Source organism: Arachis stenosperma, chromosome 4 (assembly GCF_014773155.1).
Source record: "Arachis stenosperma cultivar V10309 chromosome 4, arast.V10309.gnm1.PFL2, whole genome shotgun sequence".
Classification (NCBI taxonomy): domain Eukaryota; kingdom Viridiplantae; phylum Streptophyta; class Magnoliopsida; order Fabales; family Fabaceae; genus Arachis; species Arachis stenosperma.
This window is the reverse complement of record NC_080380.1, coordinates 43,106,931-43,119,122: the sequence shown is the minus strand read 5'-3', so window position 1 is coordinate 43,119,122 and position 12,192 is coordinate 43,106,931. Positions and strand designations below refer to the sequence as shown.

Genomic DNA, 12,192 nt, shown 5'->3' with positions numbered 1-12,192 from the left:
TGCTATTGGTTTTTAACTAACTAGGTTTGGGTCTGAGAAGAGTTAAAGGACTTAAAGTCTGATTACTAAATCAATTTTCTTGAAATCCGAATTTTAAGATAAAAATAGTAGTTTTGAAAACGAACTAGTAATTTGATAGTGAACGAAATTGTATAAGGTTAACGGCTGATTTTTGGGGAATTAATTATAACTTTTGATGTTGGATTGGGCTACTTTTAAAGAATGGTTGATGAAAATTCTAAGTTTTATCTGATGAAAGGATGTTAGTCGTTAAACTAATTTATGATGAGATGATTATTGAGAATCTATTGTTGTGATAATTGCTGGTAAAGGGCTAATGAATTATTAAGAAAGAGGGAACCGTAAGGGTGGTTAACCTAAATTTTAGAGGAAATGCTGTCAAATTTTCTATAAAACTCTAAGACTTTATTTAAAGTGGTATTTAAAAGCAAATCTGATTTAAAAAAATTATTTAATTTCGATTTATTATAAAAAGAGTCTTGTTTTCAAATCGATTTATTAAGAAAAGTATAATATTTTAAGTTCAATCTTTTAAAAAGGAATTTTACTTTAAGTTATGTTTTGGGTTTAGTTTGATAAGAAAGAAAAGAAGAAGAACGAAAAGTAAAGAAAGGAGAGATAATTAAAGGAATCTCTGCCACAGGAGAGCAGAGAATAAAGATTAAAGAATATATTAACTAAAAGGATCTCTGCCACAGGAGAGCAGATGTGACATTGTTTGGGCCTTAGTGCCAAATGTAAAGTGGAGACGCCCACACACTGAGAACTGTTTTCCAGATGTACGCTTATTGATTTGGAAAGTCACACTGTATGCGGCCTAGCCGTACGACTTATAAGCACACTGTATGCATCTGGAAAGCCATATCTGGGACTTGTGCGCGGGTAATCTCGGGAGCGGGTAGGCAACCGACACATGAGCTCATGGCCTGCGTTAGGAATAGACATGCATCATCATTGTTTGCATATTTACATTTGATTGTGTTTGCTTATCTTGTCTCTCTGTGATTGTACTGTTCGTCTTATTGCTATTTGGTTGTGTGTTGATCTGTTTCCTATGTTATTAGTTTGTGTTTGGGTGACTGAGATCTGAGGTTGTGATTGAGATTTGTCTTAAGTTCAAAAAGTTAAAGAAGGTAATTAATTATATAAAGTAATAGTAAAAAGTATTTTCAAAAGGTTTGATAAAAATATAGTTTTATTAAGTAAAGTTAATTATTTGCATTTTATTTCATTACTCTTACGGTATTCACATTCCCTACTGAGAGCGCGTGGTTTGTTCTCACCCCAAAATCTTCCACCCTTTCAGTGACATTGGTTCGAAGACTCAGTTTGAAGCTACGGGCGATTATTAGTCTTAGTTGAGTTAAGTTTATGTGTTGAGTCGTATTCCTATAATTCCCTCGCCTTTGTTAGTTAAGATTTTATTTTATACAGGGGGATAGGAGTTGCATCTGAGTTTCATTTGAATTCATTTGTATGATATTTATTATTCTTACTAGTTATGTGACTATTATTACTTGAAGATCTTTGATATGTGGTTTTAATTAATTAAAAACACAATTTGATGGAATTTTCTTAAAAACGAAAACGCAATATCGACGTAAAGGCTCAGTATTAAATAGTAAATATGAAAAAATAGGTTAGTAACTCCTTACTTTTTGTACGATAATGACGTGCTAAAAGTTAGGGTGTTACAATATATATATTATAAATACATAGATAAAAATCTTATGAATAAATTTATTATTATTTTTATCCAAAAAATACAAAATATTATGGTACAATATTATTATACAATTAATAATAATAATAATAATAATAATAATAATAATAATAATAATAATAATAATAATAATAATTTTATTTTATATTTTTCGAACGGAGGATTGTTATGTCTAATGGAATAAACATTGGGGATTGATTTGTGTATTAATTTTTCTTGGGGACTAAAATGTCTGTTTTTAAAATTTTTGGGGATTGATCTGGGTAATTACTCTGCCGGAAAATAAACTGAGGACTGATTTGTCTGTCGGAGTAAAACCTTGGGGATTAATTTGGGAATTACTTTTTCTTGGAGACTAAAATGTCCACTTTTAAAATCTTTACGGACTGATTTAGGTAATTACTCGTTTAAATTTTAAAACACAACTTTTTTCAAAATAGGGTAGTCATGCATACGTATGCCACACTATGCGTACGCACGGGTGTAATCCTGACAAACTCGCATACGTGAGCACCTCCCGCGTATACGGGTACTCAAAACAGAGGGGGTGCTTCGCATACACATGAACATCATCGCGTACACGTAACTTCAAAACTTGGCTTTTCATGCGTACGCATGATTGTAAGATTTGGCAAAGTCGCGTACGCATCCACGTCATGCGTACGCGAGTGTATGAAACAGGGATGATTCTCGTGTACGCATGTAGGTGTCCGTGTACGCAAGCATCACTTTTCTCAGAAAAACTGTTAAGTCTGCAGAATTTCATTTTATACACCCAACTTCGAACGTGCATAATTTTTCCGTTAAAAATTATTTTTTATTTGTTCTTCGAATGTTATAAACTTCACGGATCAAATTTTCATTCAAAATAAGTTTCACAAAATTTGAGAGTACGAAAGCCAAGTTATGCCCCGCCGAGTCAAAAATCATGTTCTTACCAAAAACTCAATTTTCAAGTTTTCCAAACTTTCCAAACCAAAATCAACCAAATCATAACCAAATCAACACAAATTGTATCTACATAATATCACACACTTATTGTCAATTTTCCAATGATCCTAATATATAAATTGATCAATTTTCTCAATCACACCAAACACGTAATTTATCACATTCTCGTTATCAACTCATCGTCATCATACTCATTACACACATACATATACATTTATTCCATTAAAAATCCAACCGTTTAAACATTCAATTCAATTACACGAACCCGCCATTCCTCCTCAACACATCAATAATCATCATTATTCTATACTCATCAAACACATGATCCAACATATACTAACTCATTCGCCCTTCAAACACAAATCATATACCACTTACACAATTCAACAATCATTCATTCAATTCATCCTTATCTTAAGGTCTTCTAGCTTAAATTTTCACATGACATTAAACATTAACTACAAGAAACCAAAACTATACATTGACCGATTTCTCCCCAAGCTCAAACACCTCAATTCAAGCCTTTAGGATTCCAAATCAAGTGCTATAAGTTCCATCCACCAAAGCTTGATTTGAACCATTCTAATTCACCGATTCAACTTTTAATTTAACATAAATCCAATCTAATTCCATGAAATTCACCAAATTAATAACTAGGGTTCACATAAAGGGGATAATGACAAGGATTTAGAGTTTTCTTACCTTATCCATGAATTTATTGGACAAAACCCAACAATTATCCACCGCTAAAGTACCCCTAAACCATCAAAATCACAAAATTTCTCAATACCAAAACTCAAATTCATGGAAAAGGGAAAAAAGAGAACTGATCACAAAATATCAAATTCCTTACCGAAATTTTGGTATGGTTTGGAAGAAAATTACGAGATGAACGCGTGGCCGAATTAAGAGATATGGAAGATTAAAGATTGAGAAGGGGTTATGGTTCTTGATTGCATTCTTTTCCCAAATTCCAGAGTGCTTCATTGTGTTTTGGGGGAGAAATGACTGAATTGGTTTTATATATGATAGACCTTGGATTCGGTCTAATTGGTTCGGTCTGTTGGCTTAATTTTGAGACAAAATCTTTAAAATTAGTGTCGAAATTCATATTTTAAATACTTTTACTCTTTTAACTTATCAAATTTAATTTCCAACCTTCTTTAAATAATAATTAATTTATCAGTTAATTATTTATTAATTTTTAGAATTTTACTTCCATCATGATTAAACACGGACACAAAAGATTAGACATTTGCAGAAATAGCAAAATAAATAAATAAATAAATAAATAATTCAACACCTAAATTAAAAACAAAATTTAAAAATAGGGAAAGTAATTTTTACCAAAAAAAAAAAAAATACAACAACAAAAGGGAGATGGGGATACCAAAAGGGGCTATTATTTATTTTATATTCCCTGATCATATCTTAATGCTCATTATATCTCATAGAAACAACTATAAAAAAAAAGTGACAATTCTTAGATACAGTACAATTTAAATAGTAATAAATTTCTTTTTTTTTTATGACTATTTTACATTTAGTTCAATTAGGATAAAATTCTTCTATCAAATTTGCTTTCTGTTTATGATAATTCAAATACAGTACAACTGATTTTTTTTTTTTATATATACAATCACATGCATGCAATATCACTAACAAAACATAACTCAGAATCATATGCAACCAACAAGAGTAACAGAATCATGATCAAAAGAAATCATAAATTTATTGATAGAGGAGTTAATTAGTCTCACAGAATTAGTTGTAAGTGACCGAAAAAAAATTATATTTTTAATAGGAGTCTAATTATCTTTCGGTGTAATTATTAGAGCCGTTTAAAATTTTTTTTTTCATATATATATATATATATATATATATATATATATTAAGAAAATAAGTTTTTGCATGCAAAATTTTGGTCTAATCATCATCTTTTATATCTTAAAATAAGTATATCCAAATTTAAAATTTGATTGATGCTAAATAGTGAACAAAATCCTTAATATTATGTATGTGAAGGAATTTATAATCCTTAAATTGAAGTTCATTTAGTTTCTTTATTTTATTTATTTATTTTGCTCAGGTATACAACCTCCACTATGCAGCAAATTTAGGGTTCTTGTTCCACTTAGTCTATAACTCTATATAAATAAAGATATGATTTTATTGCATGGAATTTTAGTTTAAACTTCATTATTGTTAGTGTAACTAAATATTATTTATTTGTTCGTTTTTCATGTCTCATTTTAACTTAATATTTTCTATTTTACTGTATCACTTTCACCTAAATATTTTTAACAGAAACATTAAAAGACAAAGACTAAAAGAAAACAAAAATCTTGAGAATCTAGATATAAGAAAACGGGCCTGCTACACATACAAGCCTACAAGCAAACAAGTTGGCCCAGCCCAAACAGAAATCACGCGCATGAAGAGAGATAAGATGGCGCGTCAAAATCACGCGCTCAACATTCGAACGGTTACGTATGGGAGACTCTTCCACTTCTTCCACTTCTTCCATTTCTCAAGGCGCTTTCAAAACAACGAAACCCTCTCATTTTCGAGCGAAAATCAAGTTTCAAAATATAGAAATCGTAGTTCGAAAACTGCATCAAAACACCATCAACCTCTCTGTGAAGAATCTGAAGAAAAAACAAACCAAGAATACTCAACGTAAGTCCATTAAAATACTGTATATTTTACTTTTCTTCTACGTCGTTCTTCTAGGGTTTACTATAACTCTTGCTTCTTTGTTACACTGTTCTAAGTTATCCGTCATTCTTCTAAGTTCTACGTCGTTATACATTGTTATTCTAAGTTCTCCTGCTATTTTTGTTGATTTTTGGGGGTTTATTCCGTAGATTCGGGGGTGTAAACTGCTTATTCCGTAGATTCGGGGGTGTAAACTGCTTAACCTTGTAATGTGGCTTGATATTGAAGCATGGTTGAGTGATATCTGACTGATATCTATATGGATGTATCTGAATAATATCTATGGGTGTATCTCACTGTAATCAATGGGTGTATATTGTTTGACATCTTTGGGTGTATCTGAATAATATCTATGGGTTTATCTCACTGTTATCAATGGGTGTATCTTGCGAATATCTTTGGGTGTATCTGACTCATATATATGCGTGTATCTTACTGTTATCAATGGATGTATCTTTTTGTTATCAATGGGTGTATCTGAGTCATATATATATGGGTGTATATTACTGATATCTTTGGGTGTATTTTTAGTTTTAGAGAAAATGGCAGCAAGAAACCAAACTAAAGACCTTAAATGTGCCACACATCTCCTGAATGATAAGTTCAGAAACATGACTGAGGAGAAGAAGGCGATTGTGAGGGATCTTGGATTCGGTGGGTTGATGCACATCCCACCACTGAGGGTGGATCACCAACTCTTAAGGGAGCTGGCAAACAACTTCAAACTTGGGGAGAACAAACTGAAGACAGGATATGGTTCTTTCCAAATAACCCCCAAAAAAATAGGTGATGCGCTTGGCATCAATGCAACAGGTAATTAGCTCAAAATTATAGATGAATATTAAGTTGTTGCTTGGGTGTATATTAACCTGATGCTTGGGTGTATTTGAACCGACTTGGATGCTTTGTTGTCTTCCTTTTTGTAGGAGATCTATTTCCTGAGAAAGTTGACTATAAGAAACTTTCTGATGATGACAAAATAATTTATAGAAGATTCCAGGGTAAGACCCTCAAAAGTCTTACCGATGAAATGATGGAAATCGGCGTTGGCAACGAAGAGGAACGCCTGATGTTCAAGAGGATATTCATCCTCTACATACAGATGGCGTTCCTTTTGCCAACGACGATAAACAAAATATCGCCCGTGCACCTGGTCCCAATTTTTAAGATGGACGGCATAGAGGAAAGAAACTGGGGAGGGCATGTTTTGACCTTCATGATCAAGGGCATAACAGACTATCAAGAGAAGAAGAAGAAGGCAATCAATGGCTGCCTCTTTGCCCTGATGATGATCTACTTTCATCTTTCAAAAAACAAAGGCAAGAGCAGGATTGAAAGACCACCAAAGCCATGGATTGCCAACTGGACTAAGGATCAGTTGGTGGAAAGAATGAATGCAGAGAGAGAGGAAATTTTGGTGAGTAATCATAATAAGTTGGTGTATTTTATTTACCCGAATGGTGCTAACTAAAATATCTCATGTTTCAGGGGATTGTGAAGTTGGCAGAGACAAGAGAAAAAATGAGAAAAAAAAGAAAAAAAAACAAGAAATAAAAAAAACAAAAAAAAGGAAGGCGAGCCCAACATCGTCTTCGGAGACAGAAACTACTGACAGTGACACTTCTACCTCTGAGTCTGAGGCTCAACAAGACTCAGAGGATTCGGGAAGAAAACACCCCGGCAAAAAGGGGAAAAAGTAAGTACCATACTTGGGTGTAATTTCTTTTTCGGTTTGGGTGTATTTTGTTTGTCCACGTTGGGTGTATGTAGCTTATTAAGCAGGGTGTGTTTCGTTTGCTGCGTTGGGTGTATATTGTATATTTAGTTGGGTGTATCTCGTGAATTCATTTGGGTGTATTTTTAGTATTTTCTAAATGACAATTGTTTGCCTTCCAGAATGGACTCAAGAAAAAGAAAGCAGAGGCAAGAGGAGTCAGATTCTGACTCAGAATCTGAATCTAAACCAAGTGATGAGTAATGTCCTGAAATTATTACTCCTTTCTTTTGGCTTCTTTATAAAGATTTTGTGTATTAACTGAAGTGTCTTTTATTGACTTATAGGAGCGAAGAATCATCACCTGGGAAGAAGGAGAAGAAAAAGAAAAAAACAAAAACAACTCCAAAAAAGTAAGCAATTCTTTGGATAAAATTCTGTGATAAAATTAATTTTTTATTTCTGATTGGTACTGTTTTTTTTTTTCACCCAGAACACCACAAAAAAAGAAAAAAGTTGTTGTGGAGGATTCACCTCCTGAAGAAGATCAATACTTTGACGGGTACAGTACCTCGTAAGCTATACTACGGTGTATCATTGTAATTATTTTTGTTAACGTCTTATTTTATGAATGTAGTGAGAGATATGAAATATCGAGTGACGAACTTGATGAATGGCTAGGGGAAAACGTTCATAAATCTGCTGCAGAGGGGTATGTCTTGCTGGGCTGTGTATTTGAGATTTTGGTGTCTTTTGTTTGCTAATAACTGTATCTTGTTTCGCAGGGACAACCAAGCTGACCTGCGATCGACAGAAGGTCGCTATGTGTCCTCTGAAACGTAAGAAGCTTTATTATTTAATAAAATCTTGTTATCATGATTTGGATGTATTCTGTGAAACAATTTGGGTGTATTTTGTGGATCAAGTTGGGTGTATCTTGTTTACTAAGTTGGATGTATATTTCGTTTGAATAACATGAAATCTGTTTAGACTACCGGCTGTGAACTTGGGAAGTGATGATCCTTCCTCTCAAGGACGCACAGAACAGAGTAGTGTAAACCAGCCGTCTCAGAGCATGTAATTTCTCTTTCAAATAACCGTTACTTTTGTTCTTCTAATAACTTCTACTTCTAATTCTGTATATATTTTTTTTAGAAAAAAAAGCCCTTTATTATTTTATTCAAGAAAAAAAAGGCAGCAAAAAAAAGCAAAAACTGCAATTATGTAAGTTCTCAAAAAATAAAGCCCGTCTTCTTTTTGAATTGTTCGGGTGTATTTTTTGATCTTCTTTGGGTGTATTTTAGGTTGACTCCGAATGATTCCAATATGATGGTTGTTAGGGAACAAACGCCGTCGAAAGCGCTTGCAATGTGAGTTTTCCAAGAATATTTCAACCTTATAACCTTATTATTTTCAAAGGCGTTGTTAACCTTTCATTTTTCTTCTTGTTTAGAGTCCCGATCCAGGTTTTTGTGCCGGCATCCCAAACAACCCCTGAGATAGATTTCAAACCAACCCCTATGCTAAGGATTGAAGGGACTACAGAAAGGTAAGAAATAGTATTGGGTGTATATTTGTTTAGGGTTTGGGTGTATATTTGCATACAGTTTGGGTGTATATTGTTCTTGATCAATTTTTTCTTTACGCCATGATTAATTTTGTGTTACTGTGCAGCACTCCTGAATCCCCCAAGAAACTTCAAGAAACCACACCCACGCTTCCCCCAGCTCCAACTAAAATGTAAGTTCATCAGACTAAAATCAATCTTTGCTTATCATCCGTATATTATTATTCTTACTCTTATTCTTATACATCATGACACAGTCATCCAGCCGCAGAAGACGCTGCTGCCCTGTTGATGATGGCACGGACAGCAACCTATGTTCCTAAAACAGATTCAGGCATGCCATCATTCAGCCTTGGACTGACTGATTCAAGCCAAGAGGGGGCGTCAACGCAGGAGACAGAAAGGGAAAAATCTCCAGAAACTGCAAGTATGCTAGAACAATTAGACACTTTGGTCCAAAAATTAGCAAGCAATGCGGCGAAGGGAACAAACGAAAGTCCACAAATTCAGAGGGAGACTGGGGGAGAAAGTTCTGCAAAGTTTGAAACTCCTGGGGGAATAAATCAAATTCCGGATGATATGAAACAAAAGTGCTACACCTGGGGGACGAGACTGAAGGAAGATGCAAAAGGCGATACTGACGAATTTGAGGAGATATGCACTCTGATTGGCCAAGGAGAATACATTTTGATGAGAACGCACCTTGCATCCCTCCAGGCAAAAAGTGATATAGAATCTCAGGTAATTTTAGACTAACATTAATGATTTTACACCAAAGTCAACTGCAATGTTTATTAATTTAAAATTGATTTCTAGATTGTATCTGCCATCTGCCTCATCCTAAACCAGAAAAATGAAAAGAGGTTTCAGGAACAAATATACTGTCTCCCCCCTGATATTGTGGTAAGTGTTACTTCTACGAACTTTGGGTGTATTTTATGCTTTGATTTGGGTGTATTTTGTGCTTTGATTTGGGTGTATGTTGTGTATTTTCGGTTTTTCATTTCTTGTATCGCAATTCTTGCAGAACATGGCACTTTCGGATCACCCAAGGGGGGAATTCATGTCCCCGAAAACGAACAAAGAATTCACGGTGGAAGCCTACCCGAGTTTTATTGAATTCATAGATAGAAAAAAATTAAGTTCGCATCCATATGTAAGTTTTCGTTTCGTAAATTTGTTAGTACGCTTATTCACTTATATGCCAAATAAAATAACAGACTATTGAAATGTGGCAATCCTTCAGATTTTTGCTCCTGTTTGCCACTCGGGACATTGGTGGTTATGGCTGATAAATACAATAAAGCGAAAATGTCAAATACTTGACCCGCTACACAAAAAAGCTCCAAGCGATGAGAGAAAGGACATTAATAAATTCACTGTAAGTTGCCTCTGTCTTCTTTACTTTAATAGATAGGTCTATTTTGAAGGTTGTGTTGGGTGTATATTCCATATTCAATTGGGTGTATCTTGTCCATTCATTCGGGTGTATTACTGATTTGTTTTGGCATTTAAGGGATATGTATTTTCAAGATTGATAACATATGCCGGCGGGAAACCTCTCGAGAAAGGCGAGAAGGAGAAGGAAATTAAAGCCTCATATGTTAAAATTTCAGGCCAAAAAACAAGGTATAAATTTGTGACTCTGAACATTAAACTTTCCTAAATGAGATTTGTAATTTATTTTCTTCGTTTTCAGCTATGACTGCGCTATCTACGTAATGAAGTGGCTTGAGTTAATAGCGCCGGAAAACATTAAAAAGGGGAAGTATGAATGGGATAATTGGACACAGGTAACTGTCTTTAGAACTATATAACTCTATATTACTTTACTGAATTAATATTTCTGTTTAAACATAACATACTTTTTAATTGTAGGAGGAGGTGGACCACTATAGAGTGGAGTATGCTTCCCGGATACTATTCAGTGAGATGAATACACAGAGAGATCGGGCAATTAGAGAGAGTAGTGCTATAAGGCTGTCGAAGCCATCCTCTGTATTATTGAGTCCGTTTTGTCAGATTAATTCTGCTGATATAGAAACTGGGTAGTTTGTAAATTGAACAAATGATGTAAATATTTGCCATTTATCAACAACTTCTATTCCATGTATATTTTTTCTCATAGTTAAACTATCTGTGCTAGTAAACTGTCTGTGATGTATTCAAAAACTGTATTACAGGTGGTAAAACATAAAGCAAAAAATCAAGGCATACGCATATTATAAACTGTTACACCCAACGCAAGTCTAATAATACACCCGAGGTTGAATAAAATATACACCCAATTGTCTGTGCTGTATTCAAAATGAATGAATTACATGTACTAAAATATGAAAAAAAAACATCAACTGAAATATACGCCCATAACCTGTGAATTTTTACAGCTTTTGTTCTATATGTATCTATATATGTGTCTATATGTAAATTGTCAACTAACAAAAATACACCCAAAAGTAACAATGATTTTACACCCATACTCTTTATAACTATACACCCAAAGAGTTATCCCCTGCTGCTAGTACCCTGAACTGATAATTTATAACTTGTCCCTGATATTGGCTGCAACTTGAATGCGCCGCTGATGCAGCATCAAACAGGTTTATCTGAATATAACACTCACGCATTAGCTAAACTATTAACTAGAAAAATAAACTCAATTGCCACAAATTTAAAGAGCATTACATTTACCTTGCTTAAAACTTTCGTCTTCTTCTTCTTTGTGGCATTTGCAATCTGTTTCTCCAGCTTTGAACCTAGCCTGTTTTTTGGACGTCCTCTTGTTCGAATCCTTGGCGGGCTTTGAAGCTCGTTAACGGATTCCAAGTTGGCGTCTTCGTGGGATAAAGAAGATGTCCCCTTCCTTTTGCCTTTTAGTGCTTCCATCTCGGCCATGACGTTATCGTACGCACGGTGCAGAATTGCAGTCAGCTCCTCCGATTCGGAGGCAAATTCACAAATATTTTGCGAACGAAAAACCAATTGGTCGAACCTCTTGCTTCTTGGCTCCATTAGTGGCTCGTCGTGGCTGCTCTTGATGTGTGTGTGTTGCCTCTTTACCTTCTTGCTCCATCGTTCCAGTATGTATCTAGGGGACACTTGGCTTACTTGTTCGAAGCTTAACACGCTTAGTGCGTGACGGCACAGTATCCCTCTCGACTCGAATAATAAGCATTGGCATTTTACCTCGGCTGCAACTGAGTCGTAGGTAACCGCAAACTTGTCGAATATTGAGCTGGAAACTTGTTCTGCGACTTCGTATACTGAATATCCTAGAGCGGAATTCTTTAATCTGGTGATGCAATTCGCCTTTCCTCTGAATTGGGCTTGGACTTCCCTAAACTTTGCGTGAGTGTACGCATCTTGAAACTGAGCTTCGATGGAGGATTTGGTTGCACACGGTATGACCGTATGAAAATCTGCAGCATCTGATTCTCTCTCTGCTTGCTCCCTGCTTCCGAGGCAATTATCGTACTGTTTGACGAACTGAATGAGCGA

General features: G+C 34.7%; 1 protein-coding gene across 1 annotated transcript; it reads left to right on the top strand.

The window, feature by feature from the left end:
• Positions 1-6,024: 6,024 nt before the first annotated feature.
• On the top strand, positions 6,025-8,680 carry LOC130974922 (uncharacterized). Its single transcript, XM_057899761.1, has 9 exons — positions 6,025-6,226; positions 6,733-6,790; positions 7,310-7,387; positions 7,475-7,540; positions 7,765-7,839; positions 7,913-7,966; positions 8,118-8,204; positions 8,432-8,497; positions 8,581-8,680. Exons 1-9 carry the CDS (start codon positions 6,025-6,027, stop codon positions 8,678-8,680), a joined length of 786 nt encoding a protein of 261 aa, XP_057755744.1.
• The last annotated feature ends 3,512 nt before the right edge of the window (positions 8,681-12,192 follow it).

What these genes read in the sequence shown, in the direction of transcription:
- LOC130974922 (XM_057899761.1), top strand. Translation starts at nt 6,025, where the DNA reads ATGACTGAGGAGAAGAAGGCGATTGTGAGGGATCTTGGATTCGGTGGG. An exon ending in ACAAAAACAACTCCAAAAAA is followed by an intron (nt 7,541 to 7,764) that starts GTAAGCAATTCT and finishes TTATGAATGTAG; the next exon opens with TGAGAGATATGAAATATCGA. An exon ending in CCGTCGAAAGCGCTTGCAAT is followed by an intron (nt 8,498 to 8,580) that starts GTGAGTTTTCCA and finishes CTTCTTGTTTAG; the next exon opens with AGTCCCGATCCAGGTTTTTG.